This window comes from Hyperolius riggenbachi, chromosome 5 (assembly GCF_040937935.1).
Source record: "Hyperolius riggenbachi isolate aHypRig1 chromosome 5, aHypRig1.pri, whole genome shotgun sequence".
Classification (NCBI taxonomy): domain Eukaryota; kingdom Metazoa; phylum Chordata; class Amphibia; order Anura; family Hyperoliidae; genus Hyperolius; species Hyperolius riggenbachi.
Window position 1 is genome coordinate 310,454,120 of NC_090650.1, and position 18,003 is coordinate 310,472,122.

The 18,003-nt window shown below is 38.7% G+C and overlaps 1 protein-coding gene across 5 annotated transcripts in view; it reads right to left on the minus strand.

Annotated features, from left to right (window-relative positions):
• PTPRM (protein tyrosine phosphatase receptor type M) overlaps positions 1–18,003 on the minus strand; it is a 995,286-nt gene that overhangs the window by 328,802 nt on the left and 648,481 nt on the right. For all 5 annotated transcript variants that reach the window (XM_068237197.1, XM_068237198.1, XM_068237195.1 and 2 more), the window contains one exon: positions 12,894–13,026. In XM_068237197.1, the coding sequence (XP_068093298.1) occupies positions 12,894–13,026 (133 nt within the window). The remainder of the gene's footprint in view (positions 1–12,893; positions 13,027–18,003) is intronic.

Here is an 18,003-nt window from a genome sequence, read left to right on the forward strand (position 1 = left end):
CTGGTATAGACTGAAGATAAAGACTGATTACTATTCACCAGGAATGGAATCAAGAAGCTGTAATGCAACGGACTTACTACAGAACAATCTGCTTTGCTAAGATGTAACTACATGTACTGTATATCTGTTTACTGAATAAACTCCTGAAACTTTGAGGACACCTACGAAGTTCTATCTCCTATGCTGTTGCTGTGATGAGAGTCAAGCTATCTCACTTCCTGTGAGTTGCAGCTCTAATGAGTTGCTGGTGCTGGAACAAAGGTGTAGTGTTGTTGCCAATAGCAACCAACATATAGTTTCTTACATGGTACACATAGAAATGAACTCTAAGGGCCTGATTCACAAAGCGGTGCAAAGTGTTTGCACGCCTGTGAAAAGCCCTTTATCACGCCTAAACTCAGTTTAGGCGTGATAAAATGAAACTCACGCTAAATTCCCACAGTGCGCGCGATGCGCCCATTAAACCCTATGGGCGCTGCACGCGGAGTTGCGTGATTGCGCGATAAAGAGCACAAAACGGTGCTAACTCAGCAGTGCAAAGGTTATCACGCCTAAAGTCTTTTAGGCGTGATAACTGAGTTATCACCACTTTGTGAATCAGGCCCTAAATGTGTCACTTAAACCCATTACAGAGTATACATGTGGTACTCTACTAAGCAAAGTTAAGGAAACTTAGATCAGTTTAGGCCTTTGTAGAACATTAGAATGAAGGGAAACAGGAGGTTCACCCACAATGCCCTGGTTGTCACAGGGGTGAATGTTGGTGGAAATGACTCCACAGGTGGTACAGACACCACATTATAAACATGACTACTATTTTAATCCTTTTTTCATTCCAAAATGGGGAAAGAAAGTTTTGGCTGCAGTTCATTTTTAATAGTAAAATGGCACATTTAAAAAGAAATATGCAAACACAGTAAACAAAAATGTCTAGAGGCTCTGCATGAACTGATAGGCAAGTGGCTTGTATTTTATATTGTGTTCTGATTGCTTATTGCAAAAGGCTGAAGAATTTGACCCGTGCACCTCGCCTCTGGCTACATATTATGTTCCTCTCTCAGCAGTGTGGGCATTCATTGAATTTTCTGTCTCATCTGTTTTCAATGGGCCGGCTTTAAATATATATTTCTTCAGCAAGATTTATTTTCAAAACAAGAAATGCATAAGGGATTTCCTTTAACCATTTTATCTGGTAGACAATAGCAAGATGATCAATAGAACCTACAGCTTACAGTTATTGATTTTCCATCAAAATTCAGAGTTAGCAAGGAGTTAACTAAAAGACATTTAGGCAATTAAGCTTTTCAGAGACAGTATTATACATGCAAATGTCCCTCTTTAGCACACTTTACCATGAACCTTTTACACATTTCATAACTTTGAAGACATAACTCATCATATCTCAATTAGATTCTGCTAGCAGTTGCAGAATACATCTGTGGTACTAGTAATACATAACTTATTCCAGTCCATAAGATTACTGCATTTGGCATGACATTTAAAAGATATATGGCCAGACCCTATGTTGAGTAACAATACTCAGATACCAACTATTACAAAATGAAAGAGGCACTATCTGCTGTGTTCTGTATGTGACAGTGATGATTTTGACATCAACAGAATTACCTAAACTGCAGTATAGTAAAGCAACCACAAGATGTCACCATAATGTAAAGTGCTGCAATGATCTCTATGGTATTGTGTTTTCCTGTATTTGTTCTGTGTTCTTCTCTGTACTAAGTAAGCTGCATTTCCTGACAGTGGTGTATGATATACCTATCAGGGCTGTGGAGTCGGAGTCGTGGAGTCGGAGCGGAGCAATTTTGGGTGCCTGGAGTCGGAATCGGGAAAAAATGCACCGACTCTGGCTCCTAATGAATTTAAACTGTAATTAAAATAGAAAATATGATAAAATGTTTTATTTCTCAGATAATAGTCATCATAAATAATGTATATATGTATACCCTCTGAATAATACTAAGATTTCCCTTCAGCTGTGCCTAACCCAAACTGAAGCCTTTTTCCAGCCACTTCAGTGTGGCTGTGACCTTAAAGAGAACCCGAGCTGGTATCTATGAATGATATCACCATACAGAGGCTGGGTCTGCTTATATTGCCCAGCATCTGTTGCTAACTCAATCCCCCCTAAGTTCCCCCTGCACTCTGCTATGCCCTCATAAATCACAGCCGCGTTGTTGACACACAGCGGGCTGTGTTTACCTATGTAGTGTCAGTCTCGCTGCTCCCCGCCTCCTGCATAGCTCCTGGTCCCCGCCCACGTCCCTTCCCTCCAATCAACGGGGAGGGTAAGGAAGCGGGGAACGGAGCTATGGAGAAGGCGGGGGAGCGGCGAGACTGACACTACATAGGTAAACACAGCCCGCTGTGTGTCAACAGCGCGGCTGTGATTTATGGGGGCATAGCAGAGCGCAGGGGATCTTAGGGGGGATTGAAATAGCAACAGAGGTTGAGCAATATAAGCAGACCCAGCCTCTGTATGCTGATATCATTCTTAGAAACCAGCTCGGGTTCTCTTTAAGGTCACAGCCACACTGAAGTGGCTGGAAAAATGCTTCAGTTTGGGTTAGGCACAGCAGAAGGGAAATCTTAGTATTATTCACAGGGTAGAAAGTAAGCCAGAGTTAGGCCAAATAGGCACACCGAGGAAGGAATCTTTGGATCACTCCCGAAATCAGGTATAGCAGAAATCTAGACTCTCCAAATTTGTCACTTCAAATTATACATGCACGCATTGCTGCCGCTGTCAGACACATGTACACACAAATCATTAACACTACTCCATCTCTAATTACCCCTCCATGCAAATATGTAGATCTCTGACCAAGACATTTAGACTGACATGGTATAAAAGTGACAAAAACATGTCACAGTGTCTGCCTCAAACAGCATATATACTGAAAAAATAAAGGTACTAATAGCCTCCTTTGAAATATGCCATTTGCCTTGCTGGCGTGCAGTGCTGATCCTTTGCCTAGGACACCTTCTGATTCACTTATCCAGAACAGACATGCAAGTCACTTGGTTGGAACAAACTAATTGTTTGCCTGTTCCAGGCAGGTGTCTCAGAAAACACTGAAGCCAAAAAATCATCATGACGGCAAGAATAAAAAAATAGAAGTTACCATGTTATTCTTGATACATGTTTCTTTTATGTAACACAGTTGACTAAGGCTAAAAATACACTATCAAATAAATTGTAGATCTGTTATAACTATTAGTTTCCAGTGACAGTAATTTGTGCTGCACTGTTTATGGGGGAGTGTCACTTGATAACAGGAGTTGCTTTTTGCAGACTGTGAAGTAGTATCAGTCAGTTATTAGTGGCATGCTCGGCATATACAAGTGTCTGCTAGTACTTGCGTTGCCTTCATTTATAGCATGTTCACGATGTGTTTAAGTACTAAAGAATGCCTGTTTCAAATAGAAAATTATTTCTGGAAGATGTCTTAAATGTCAACAGATGTACACACAAAAGTAGGGTAAGGCAGCATCATAGAAGAATGCTGCTGAAAAAATGACTGTGAAATGCCATTAAACTGATTCAGTTCTAGACAAGGCATGACGGAAAAATACGTTTGACTGAAAATTCTGTTCTTGACATTAGAGAGAAAATGACAAGATTACCTAAGAAGTAAGTAAAGTAATCAAGTGAACATCTTAGTTGGCTCTGTGGATTTTTCTGTGAGGCAACTTTTCAAACTGTATCAATTTCAATAACAATGACAAAGCAACCGGCCATGGTGCAATGACCACTATTTACCATGCTTGAAAAGACTTATGGAAACAAAATGATTTTTAAAGGATGGTGGGCTGCCAGGTCTCTGAACCAAACAACCCTAGGCTTCTTCCAAGGGAGAAATTATTTCCCCTTCTCCATCTCCCGCCGCCACAATAAAGAGGAACTGAAGATGAACATTACCTCCACAATACAGAAAATTTCTGAAATGCTTTGAAACTTTGCCACAAACGTGGTAAATCGTACCCAAATATGTGTAGAACAGAAGAACAGAAAAGGGGCCACAACATTTGAGTACTATCCATGCTGTACTTTTAAATACACCCTGTAGTCTCTATTGGTGCTGCAGCCATTGTGCTCTTTAAAGTGGGATGCCAGTGAAAAAGGTGTCTTATTGCTGTGTTTTCTCATGCTGAAGAGACTGCCCCCACTTTCTTTCTTGGTTACTCAATCCATGGGGTAGAAAATGATTGAGAAACTTTCCAATCAGCAGAAAACAATAATATAAACATGGCAGGAAATTGATCCCTTCTCCACTCTAACCAACATTAAGAAAAAAAAATTGACAGAAATTCTCTTTAAAAGCGAACCTGAAGAAATGTATTTCTCACTTGATAGGTCTCTATCACCAGAGGAATCTTAGTAAAATATGGGCCCAGGGGTACAGAATAGAACTATGGCTTCCACAGTTTGTACAATAAAAGTCAGCCATTCTTCTTTGGTAAAAAAAAAAAATAACAGCTCAAAAAGTTACAAAACAAAACCTATCTGGTGTTTATCAGCTAGAGAACACAGTTGCTGCTATAATTAGTACAAATATGTTTTCTGTATGAGAAGGTATTCATCGAGGACCGTACAGTAAACATAATTTATCAAAATAACCGGTGTTGGAGAGATCGGTTATATTTAAATCTGTGTATGCAACTATTAAGATAAATAACCATTAAAAAAACTGATGATAAAGCACAGAACGTGGAAACAGAAAATTCATCACTGAGCTATAGGAAAAATACACAAAACCAGAAGATATTTTTCAAACTGAATGTTTTAATGGTATAATTGGAACCACTTTGCAACTAACAGACTTATGGGTAAAAGGTTGATAGTTCTATTCGCTCATCAGGTTTAGTCTGTAGGTGGTATAAAGATAATTCTAGGAACTAGGAATTCGAGAACTTGAATTTTCCCTATTATAGTGAGATTACCTTTAGAAAATGTCTAACTAATGATGGTGGTGGTTGTCCACAAATAAAGATGGTAAGGTTTGTCAGCTCACCCTGCTTGCTGTTGCCACTTAATTATTAATCAGTGTCCTTCACTAATAAAATTCATCAGGTTAAATCTAATCAACCACAAATCTCTTAAAACAGGTAAATAAATAAACGAGTAATCAAACCTTTGTGGATAACAGATCACTAACAATATTCCTATACAGACATTATGAATAGAGGAGAAGAAATATGCCCATACAAGGTCCAGGAAAGGGGTCCAAGGAACATTTGAGAGGCTTGTGCATGCAGACAGGACATAACCTCTTGTAGGTTGTAGCTCCTGGACAGAAAAACGTCAGTAATCTTATCCACAGCTGCAAGATGAGAGGAATGAAGGAATCCCCTTTGCCACAAGCCTGGTCCCTGAGTTAAAGAGACAAATCCTGCAGCATACACCCATATGGGCTAACCAGCACTACACTGAGGTGAGATCATTCTATGGCCGGATGGCCACATTTCATAATTCACACACTGAGTACACTTTCTTCTACTTTCATAAAAGTTCTGTCGGTAAATTAAATCTGTGCAGGAAAACACCGCTGTCGGTATTTCAGCCTTCTGGGTGGTTATTCATAAAAATGTTGCCAGTTGTGATACAAGTGCGAAGATTTAGGCTGTAGGTAGGCATGCGGAAACAGGAGAAGCTGGCCGAGTCCCTCCATGCGCTGCTCTCTCTGCTGCTGCTTGGGAGGTCTGTCCCATTGACTTACATGTGCTCCGCACGCTTATCCCTACATCCGAGCAAGCGGTATTTCCCGTCCGCATACCGCTTGCTCTAATTTTTATGAATGGACATTTTGTTATATTTCCACCTAGAATCACTGCATAAGGCAGTGATTTATCGCTCTGCTTCGGAATGTCAGCTTCGCATGCGGAAACAGCCTTTATGAATACACATTTTGTTTAGTGTTCGGTAAAGTCAGCTGTTTTCAGCATTTCCGCATGCGGGAATGATTTATGAATCGAGGCCTTTGTCTCCATATACAGTATTCTTAAGATGCCCTGTAAGTGGTGCACTGTTCAGCAAACAATTGTATTTTTGAGACCATCATTCAGATAGGAAGAAAGAAAAAGATCATATTTAATCAATCCACAGGAATAAGGAATCAAAACTATTCCTGATATATAAACCAGAGCCGGCCTTTGGGGGTGGCAAGTGGGGCAATTGCCCCAGGCCCCGCACCTGAAAAGGCCCCTCACCCTCTGCGGCGGTGGGGAGAGTGAGAATAGTTGTTAATTCTTCCACTGATCATCGCAGCTTCCATCTCCTCCTCTCCCAGCATCTGACGTATTGGTAACAGCGCCCCTGTGATGACGTGACCGCATTTCACCACAGGGGGCGCTGTTACCAATACACAGATGCCGGGACAGGAAGGAGATAGAAGCTGCGATGATCGGCAGAAGAAATGTGAGTTTTAACTTTAATGCCCGCTCTCCTCACCACTGCAGCCACTTGCCAATCTAACCTTTACTTAAGGAACCTACCTATCTAACCTGTACTGCAGGGCACCTATCTATCTAATCTATACTGCAGGCACCTATCTAATCTATACTGCAGGCACCTATCTAATCTATACTGCGGGCACCTATCTAATCTATACTGCGGGCAGCTATCTAATCTATACTGCGGGCAGCTATCTAATCTATACTGCGGGCACCTATCTAATCTATACTGTGGGGCACCTACCTATCTAATCTGTACTGCAGGCACCTATAATCTATATTGCAGAGCACCTACCTATCTAATCTGTACTGCAGGAACCTATCTAATCTATATTGCGGGGCACCTACCTATCTAATCTATACTGCAGGCACCTATCTAATCTATACTGCGGGGCACCTACCTATCTAATCTACACTGCAGGTACCTATCTAAACTATACTGCGGGGCACCTACCTATCTAACCTATACAGAGTGTGTGTTTCCACAGTGTGTGCGTGTGTTTCCACAGCATATCTGTGTGTGTGTGTATCCACAGCATATGTCTCTAGGCCCCGCATATGACTCTCGCCCCAGGCCCCGCATACTCTAAGGCCGCCTCTGATCTAAACTAGTTGCAATTTGTATTTATGAAAAAAGTGCCATGCCCATTTGTCAGTTCTTTAAGGAAACACTCAATAATGGGATCATTCAGGATCAATTGGGCCAACCAGCTTCTCTGTTTTCATACAATATTATCTAAGTGAGCAAATTGAACATTTTTCACTTAAAATTGCACTGTTAATGGGCACCTTTAGACTCCAGACCTTAACACAAAAATGTCTGGTAATGGAGCCTGACAGTCAGCTATTTTGTGAGTGTGTGGACCCTATTAATCAATACCAGTTGTTGCTCATGGCAACCAATCAGAATCTTTGTTTGTATTCACAGCTGAAACATACTTCATAGTTTTGCTCAGCTGCTTCACTTTCCTCCAGTTTTAATAAATCAGCACCTGTGTGTCTCAAATGTACACAGAACTCTCACTGTCTCAAATCTCTTTCAGCACAGGTGTGCTGTGACAGAATAGGATTTAAAATTTAGGGGAAAGAGAAAGGATTTAATGATGGATTTGACAGCACAGAGGGGATCTATGTAGTGTTCTACAGTTACTGAAAAAAAATCAGTATAGATTTACTTCGTATTTTGGGATAACAATGGTGTTTTGCTAAGGTGACTTTCCTACTTCTGTTGTCACATGAAGGCCAGCAGAACTACAGACTGACACTAGGCATCAGTGTTTATTGTCTGCTAGTAATAGCAGTCTCCGTTAGGGATCATGGGAAGTATGGTCCTGTGTCCACCTGACAGTATAGCTAAAGGCAGGATCATCTAACCCTAGCCTAGCTACTAGGAGGCTAAAATGATGATGCCTTCAGGATATCCAAAATCATTGTATGATGTCTATAAATAATTGTATTCACACGTACACACCTTATTTGGGAGCATTTTGTAACACAGCTAAGAAAACATGGATTCCATGTAAAATATTTCTCACTGCAGGTGTGTAACTACAGTCACAGGACTGCTATTTTACCATTTCCATATAAGGATCACATATGTCCTTGCAGAGCTTTATTAATCAGCCCATTCACTGGATGCAACACTCATCATTGCCACTGGGATGCCATAGTGCCATTCAGACATGTGTACTCTACAATGAATATGTTAATTTGTTTATTTTAATATATAATATATAAATCTTTATCAGCAGCACCACATGAACAGAGGAGTTATTTTTAGGAATTCAGCACTAAAAATAAATGTATTCCAAAACACAATATATGACACATCAATTCATACTTGTCAAAGTGATAGATTGGTGTTTCATATACTGAGCTACATCAGGGCCCAATTTACTAAAGTATCTCTTTAGGTATGCAAGCATCTCTAGTGGTGGTGCCATACGTGATCTAGCAAATTGCGACTGCAATTTTTTTAATTGCTGAAGGACATCTATCGTACAAAAAAGTTGTTTATCAGTATTTTGTATGATTATCATTATCGGAAGTCACAGAGTGCTTTATTTTATCAGATATTTGCCTTTATTCCCTAAAATTTTCCAATAATTTTTTTCTATGGAAAAACTCAATGCTATGGGACAAAAATTGTACCATTAGCAAAGGGAGTGAACACAACCGAATATACAACTCTCGCCTTGTTTTGGGGGACATTTACCTTCTGGCAGCACAAGGTGATGGACTGCAATGTATTAGTAAATCAGGGCCTGAGTATCATAAGGTAAGCAGAGACTTCTCCACACTACCTGCTATGTAAAAACTGGAAAGTAGCTACCCTTAGGCAGACTCCAGACATGAATTTGTCTTTAAAGATAACATTATTGTCCTTCAAGCAGTAATGCAAATAATTTTCTCCCATATCTGTAAACTCATTCAGACTGGTAAGCTGAGAAGCTGGGTACAGGCAGCGTTTACTTCCTATGCAGCTAATAACAGAAAACTTATATAAAAAAGAATAAAATACAAAAATAACACTATCACTAAGCTCAATGTTTAAAACTGGGCTTGAATGTTCTCTCCAAGCATTGGGGCTTTTTTGCATAGTGATGATCCAGCACTGCATCCTGCTTATAGAACATGAAGATCAATCTGCTTCCAAATATATAGGGAACTGTTTATTCTCATCTTAGACTACTGAAGAAAAAACAGGATCTCTCATTGCACATACTTATTGTTTATGATTTAAGGTGCCCACTAATGGCACAGTAATCAGAATAGTCCAAGCGATCAGAAAATGCGGAAATAAAATGTCATAATACATCGATTATTTCGCCATCAACAAACCAATCCATACTTCCTATCCATCAAAAAAGATTATACAAACTATTTTCCCAATCTACAAACTTTCATTGAACAATCACTTTAAAGGACCACTATTGCAAGAATTGTTAAATTTAACCACTTCGCCCTATCTGGACGGATATATCCGTCCAGATGGGCACTGCTGCTGCAGCCGTGTGGTGCGCGCGATCGGGCGCGCGCCCCCGCGCGCGCTCCCACTGCCTCCCGCTGCCCCCCGATCAGTGAATGGGAATATAATTCCCATTCACCGATCTAAGTCTCCGGCAGAAATGCCGACGCTTTCTCATCAGAGAGCGCGGTATTTCTGCCCCCAGGAAACATCACCTTCTTCTTATAGTTCCTAGATGTGAGATCGTTCGCATCTAGGAATTTTTTGAATGTGGCCATCTTGTGGCCAAATAGTAAACTGCACCCACATACCTAAATTAAATAAAAAAATACATTATATTACATCTAAAATTAGCTATTTACCTCCCAAACTAAAATTAACCAAATACATTTTTGTATTTAAAAAAAAATAAAAAAAATTACAATTAAAAAAAAAAAAAACTACATAAATAGTTACCTAAGGGTCTGAACTTTTTAAATATACATGTCAAGAGAGTATCTTATTAATTTTTTTAAAATTATAAGCTTATAAATAGTGATGGACGCAAATTGAAAAAATGCACCTTTATTTCTAAATAAAATATCGGCGCCATAAATTGTGATAGGGACGTAATTTAAATGGTGTAATAAGCGGGACAAATGGGCACATAAAATGCATGGGTTTTAATTACTGTAGCATGTATTAATTTTAAACTATAATGGCCAAAAACTGAGGAATAATGATTTTTTTCCATTTCTATCGTAATCTTCCTGTTAAAATGCATTTACAGTAAAGTGGCTCTTAGCAAAATGTACTACCCAAAGAAAGCCTAATTAGTGGCGGAAAAAACAAGCTATAGATCAATTAATTGTGATAAGTAACGGTAAAGTTATTGGCGAATGAATGGGAGGTGAACATTGCTCGGATGCGTAAGATTTTCGACGCTGTAGGCTGAAGTGGTTAAAGTACATGTGAACAAATAAGAAGTACATTTCTCCCATATGATGCTGTGGCTTACAGTAGGTTGTATAAATCTGACAGAACTGACAGGTTTTGGACCAGCTCATCCTGGGGGATTCTAAGTGTTTTATTTATTTTCAAAAGCACTTAGTGAATGGTAGTTGCTCCACCCAACTGCAAAAAAGTTTGCAGCAAGCATGGAGGCTGGCTAGCATATTTTTTATAAATCCTTTGCAGGGAGTGTCTTTATAAAGAATAAAGGCCATGCTGAGAATCCCCCATGAGGAGATGAGCTGGTCCAAAACCTGTCTGTTCTGTCAGATTTCTACTACCTACTGTAAGTGACAGCAACATAGGAGAAAAGTAATTTATGTCTCATTTTACTCTGGTAGGAAAATACCTCTTATTGGTATGTGTTTACATGTATTTTTCATTTTACACTTTTTCGCGATAGTGGTCCTTTAAAGGTGGCCACTAATGGTTAAATTTTTAGCAAAGAATCAGAACGATCAGAAAATGCTGAAATAACATGTCTTAATACATCAATTATTTTGCCTTCAAAAATCAATCTGTACTTCCAATCAACAAAATTGCCGTTGATCAATCTCTTTAAGAATCGCTTGCAGTCGATTGGGAACATCAATCTACTGATTTTTGTAGCTATTTTTTTTGCTGAAAATGGGACCGTTAGTGGCCATTTTTAGAGGGAGATCAACAAGGTTTATTTTTTGCCAATCTGATTGCATTTGTCTGATCTCTTAGGTGATTTCTTCACTGAAAATCATACCATTAGTGAACACCCTAAGATCTTGCATATACAATCAATATGGATAAATAGATTTAAGTCAGCCTTTAAAATATATTCACCATATCAACTGCATTACATACATCACATAGGCTTTTGATGCATGTGCTTGATTTTACAATACAAATTTGCATCTTAAAAAAGCAGAATGATAATGATACAAACTGCATCTTTAAATCATCAATTTACTGTATTTAATAATGAATGGAGTATTTACTTCACTAGAAAGATACCATTCAAAAGAACACAAAGTTCAGTAAAGCTCCATTAGGTTTACTCATAACCTGTGTTTCTCATGATGGTAATTTTCATGACCAATTTGCCTTTAAATACTGTACTTTACATCACTTTATAAAAATGCTTGGTGAAATTTGCCTTCTTAAAACAGAAGGAAACTTGCAATAATTCAGCTATAAGTGAACATTTGTGTTTACCCACATCACTACTGAATAGGCAAATTATCTATTTTCGCCCCTGTAAGCCAGACTAGCACCCAGAAACGCTGGTGTATAGCAAGCCTATAGCTTTAAATATTACACAGCCACAATGGTAATTTTCCATTGGCCCACTGTTCAACTCTTTGCCGGTACTTAAACTTTGCATTGTTTAGACTCATGTGTAATGTATGAAATAACAAGTTGTAAATGTAAAATGTTGTGTAAAAACAGAATGTGTGTTTAAGATCCTATAAAAGTATGAAAGGAGTGAAATATCACAAAATGAGGCGTAGGGATGGTCGGAAATTGCCCATTTGAGATTCCTCGGAAATGGGCATGTCTGACCATCCCTACGCCTCATTTTCCGATTCCACCAAAGCCTATTTCTGACTTCCGTTTTTCTGGTTTCCATTTTTCTGATTTTCCAAATTCCAATTTTCCAATTTTCGATGCATATTTTATTAGTCATTTTTTTGCATTAGTGAATGCACAAAAATGACAAAAAATGTAGGAAATTGGAAAAACGGATCCTTGTGACTGGTCTAAAGTTATCGTGGTAGTCTGATTTTTATGGGAAAATTAAGCATTTTCTGATTGGTGCAATGCTTCCGAGTTCTGGGATTAGGCTAAAATTTCTGAGATGCGGTAAATTGGATTTCTGCAGAATTCCAACTTCTTCTTTCCAATCGTAAACACGGGTTTCCAATCAGAAATTTCAATTCTGCGGAATCAGAATGAGAATCCCTAATGAGGCGCCCGAAAATAGCTGTAAAATTACAGATATTCTACTGTTGGGCAGTGGTAAAATAACTGTACATTTTACTAACATTTTGCTATCACTAGACCTAACCCTATTCTCAAACGAGCCCTAACTCTACCGATGCCTAACCCTAATCAACCCCCCCAACCCCAGTAATGCCTAACCCTAACCATACCTCCCGACCAATCCCTAACACTGACTAAACCCCCCTCATCCATGCCTAACCACAACCGAACCATTCATTGATAGCTTTCCATATGCAGGTTGCTCAGTCTATGTTACATATAAGTCCATACAATCCTCTGGTATCCTTTCCATGCAATTTGTTATACAGTATTTATGTATATTTTTCCCATAGTAATGAATCAGTTTGCCAAGATAAGTTCTGGTAGGCAGCATCTGCCCCTCAAATGTTGTTATACAGCACTTTTATCTAGCTTCAGTTTTCAATAAATCCTCACCATATACGGTATCTAACAGTACATTAACAACAGTTCATTAGCAATAACTCACCTTTTTTTCATCACTAAGACAACGCCCAAGAAAATGATGACAAACAGAAGGATTCCAGCAATCACTCCAGCAATTTTTACAGTGTGATCAGACTGCTTTTCTGGTTCTGGATCTGGCTTACGTGTTGCCGCTCCTGGTCGGGTAAAAGCATTTACAGTAAATCAAAATGTTAACAATACAGAACATACATACAAAAATCGATAATGATGATAATGATAAATTATTTATTTTTTAGTAATATAAATCAAAGCAGCAATAGAAATACAGTAAGCAATGAAATGTAAATGCATTATTGATTAGGGAGGAGTGTTGACATTGCAGCACCCTCCAGTGTTTGCAGGAAGGCATGAGAAATGATTCCTGTACACAAGTCACTAAAGATGGTCAATGAGATGTAAATAATTGTGGCCTGTGTGAAGTTTTAATTAAAACTGTATGCCAGTTAAAACAGAGTCAATCAAGTGCACTTTCTGCCGATATTTCCATAGTGCGAATGAGGGCACGAGTGTGAATAGACCTAACATGCCCAGAAAGCAAGATCATATAATGCTTCACTTCGCAACTGTGGGTGGAGTCATGCAAACCATTCTTTAATGCACGTTTCAGCTAGACATGCATCTAGAACTGCTTATTTTTAGCACACCCTAAGTTATAATTTATTTATAATAATGGGCTCTTACAGTTGTAATTGAAGAAGTCAACACAGTATCTGCAGAAGATGTTGGTGCTATATAAATACTAATCATAATTTGCTTTGAGTTCTACAAGTCCTATTCTTATTGGTTCCCCTTCTTGAAGCATCCTCCCATTGCACAAGCTGCAAGTAATGTAGAGCACCCTTCATGCTCACAGCCTTCTTGGTAGTGGAATACTATCTGTATGCACAGCATGATGGGCTAACATCACCAAATGACTGCAAGCAGCAGTGGCACTTCTGTCTGCACCATCTTTCAGAATTTGCTCCCTTGAGGTATTTAGCTCTAAGCTGCCACCTTCCTACTACAGGCTAAAAACAAATGTAAACATTCCAATAGCTGATGAGATGTTTTCTCACTAATCTACCACAGTTCCAAATCCCATGCATACTTTTAATATGCTTTAATCCAAGTCCACAATAAGCACGTGAGATCATCCCATGCATTTGATTACATCTCTGGCATTCTGGCTAGTGCGAATGAACCACATTAACAACATTATAACTGTCCAGTGCCTTTCCCTAGGCATGATTTGCTGGACCATTTTGCTTAATTATTTAGGTGAAGCTGTAATTCTATAACATATTAGCTGAAACACCTGGAAAAATGTGATAAGCTCATTTACCATGCGTTTCACCAGCAATTGTTTTTCAGCACAATAGGCTATTTTTGCCTTTGAAAATTGAAATCTAGGTCACATCTGGTAGTCAAAAGACTCCTTCTAAGCAATTTATTCACAAAGTGGGAAGCAGCTGAGGATCACACTACTGGCACCCACATTTAATATCTGCCTAAATGAGATAACCAGTGCCTTGCAGCAGCTACTACCTTAGCTTTTCCAAGCTCCCTTATTTCTGGAATCCTGTATACACTGTTTACTGTATAATGTGATGGGATGTCAAATTCGTGTCCGATGGAATATCCATTCCTTTCTCTAAATGAATTTAAGATGAAAAATATGAGACGTAATGTTCAATTCACTAAACTCAATCCTTTCCATTGCATTTTTTTTTCCAGCCAGGCTTCCAGTTTTTTAATCAAAGTGTGACAGCATTCATCATGTAAGGTGTCAGAAAGAAGAACGATGGTGTTGGAAACTAGCATTTATTTCAGAGAATCTGCAAATGACCTCTTTTTGGAAGGCTTCTGTGTTCCCTATCAAGATTCCAGATCAATGCTGGCTAACCATGGACTCAAAACAGCAGAGGGAAGCCATAACTTTATTAAAACTTGAAGCAATGAACACATGTTTTTGGACTGGTGAAATAGTTACAATGAGCTAGACTAGACTATGTAAAAACGTATTTGCAGACAAAGCTATCTCTAGCCATTGTAGTTGCCATTAGGCACCCAACTTTTGCATATTACAAAATCTCGCTATTTTTTAAACATTCACTAAAATATTTAATCAGTGTTCTGTTCGTAAAATACTTTGCCATGAGAGAAAGTGAGCTTCTCATATGCACACAAGTGTTTCTTATGATAGTGTTGAAAAGTTATCCTAAACAGGAGTTGGAAAATTATTTACTAGGAGAAATCTCAGGAGAAAAAGTGAATTGAATAAGGACCAGAAAGAGAGAGAGAGAGAGAAAGAGAGAGACACTCTACATTAGTCAAAAACTGTATTGGCCTGAGAGCATGTCATAGGTCATCAGAAATTTTTGGGCCCTGTATTGGGCAAACCTACTGGGCCCCAATCACTCCCCTCTGCCCCCACAAGGCAAATCACAATCTTTGAAGAGCTGATCTTATCAATGTCCATGTGTTACCTTTTCACACGCTTCCATGGCTGGGAGCATTCTACATATGCTGTTTGTTAAGACTGTTACTGCACTTGCACAGAACGCTCCCAGCTATGTGAGTACGATGGAGGAGACAAATGGCCTGCAACAGTGCATGCGTAGTGCCCCACAACCAAGCTGGATTGTGTGGACTTCACAAAAGCTCAACTCGAGGAAGCTGATGGACTACAGGGGGCTGGAAGGAGCCCCAGGTAAGTAAAAATCCTTTTCTCCCATTTGTCTTTGCTTACTTTAATCACTAACTGACTAAGAAGGACCATCATGGACAGACGCAAAATGCAGCTGGGGCCCATGTGTGGCACTGTTCACCGGGCCCTATATTCACTAAGGCCCCATAAAGCAGTCCCCCGTGATGCCCTGTTGGCCAATATAGAAATCCAGAGGAGCATTATCTTCAAAAACGGCAGCTTGGCACGACTGAGACCTCTGAGGTACAGAGGTTTTATTATTAGAGAAGTATTTTTAACCAATTGGCATCTATACAGGACTGGCTTATACTGTAACTCATAATTGACTGACACTTCAGTGCTAATGTAAGTATAAGAAGCTTATAAATATTTCAGTTGAATTAGAGGATATGCATGTTTCTCACATCACCATCTTTTTAATGTCGTATTGGAATCTTGAATATTACTTAAGTATTGGTCCAATATAATTGCAATTTCATATGCATGAACAAATATAGAAATCTGTAATGGTATTGCCACACAACCTGATTCCAGAACTATAATGTGTTCAATGGAAACTTAAATTTTATATAACATTGAAACTATGATTCTAAGCAATAAAACGTGGTTGTGATATCCCGGTAAAAATTGATATACAATATGTTGCCACTGTATGTGATTCCAGGTGTCATAGCTACCAATGCTTTATTTTCTTTAAAACACATACTAAAACCAAGTCTAGACACACTCTGAAAACTGTTGTCTTAGCAGCAAACTAGTGCTATTAGCAGATGTTGTACTTCATTCTCTATTCGGTGTAAGACTTGTTGTTTGACTTGCTTGTGCCATGTTTAAAGTCTGGATAGTAGAAATAAAATAAAATGCACTAGCTGGAAATAAATAATTTAGCATTTCAGCATGTAATTCAAAATGAAATTGTACAACAATAAAGTGGAGCTCAACTCAAAGCTTTCATTTGAGTTTTAAGTAAAAAACAAAACATTTTAAAATTACTGTTTTTACTTTTGTCTGGATCCTGGTTGGGAAGATCTCCCCATTATTTAATACACTTACATTGTTTACATCATGAATCTCCTTAACAGTGACTTATTAGGCATCAGTAAAACCACGATAAGTGTTTCAAACACTTCCTAATATTGCTAAAAAAAAGTGTTTTTGAAACTTTCAGTATTGACCTAAGAAAATTTGTCTACTTCCTGTAATGTCACTAGTAAGGATGGTGAAAACTGCCGATATTTCCGATTATATGGAAATTCGATTTATACCAATGCCGATTACTGATTCCGCGGATTTCGGAGGAGTCTTTTTTTAATTCTTTGCATCCTCCGATTGGCCAAATATTTCTGAATTGACTTGGAAGTACTGGACCAATCAGAGAATTTTACTTCGGTAATCGGTCGAAATACCACAGAAATTAAGGCCAATCACAAGACTCACAGGAATACTCGTTAGTATCTGAGCCTTGTGATTGTTCTAACATTACCATAGCAATTCGATTTTCGCAAAAACACTTCTGTATTTTCTGATTGGTCCAATGCTTCGGAGTTCTGTGATTGGGCTAAATTTACCAAGCTGTGGTAATGTGGTGTTTCCGCAGAAATTCGATTTGGGATCGGATGCCAATTTCCGTTCGGAAATGCAGAAATTTTAATTCCATGAAATCTGATTGAACATCCCTAGTCACTAATAAGCAGAAGCAAAGGAAATCTTTCTAATGGTGATATTGACATAACAAAATAATTAAGCTACTAACCTTTCCTCACTTGATCCAAAGCTAAAATATTTTAGTTTAAATTCTATTTTAAAACAAATATTAAAAACAATGCATAATAATGCCCTCTTACTTATAAAAAACATCTTTATTCTTACTAGAATATCTACAAGAAGATAACTTTTTTCATTAGTTATCTTACTAAAGCCGTTTCATTATTTGTTATCATTCCACCGACCGGTAATCACAGTTCAGCCTTGAGCACATTTGCACGTTTTTGTGCACTTTTGTGCATTTTGCAGCATTGTGTATCATTGAAGGGTTGCTGAAAAATTCAGAGAAGGGCGTGAGTAGGCCCTTAGTTGTGACGCACGTGCATTCTTGCTACTTGGTAGCTGCAGCATATGTTACTGTATCAGACATTCACAGCTGATTGCAAAAATTCTTTTAGAAGTAGTCTATGGACTTTAATTTTACCTTGGTTAACGCAAATAATTGCCTTTGCGTTGTAACGCAGGAAAAGGGCTCTGGTGTGAAAGAGCCTTTAGAGATCTGCAGTCACCCCCATGGGTTACTGCAGTCATGGGAAGATGATGCCTTGATCCGGTTAGGCAGATAGTTTTGCCCTTGTGGTGTTTCTTTGAGGAGCAGTAAGCCTAAAGGGGTTAAACCCGTGTGACCCATATTTTTTTTTTAAATTTAGACATCTATATG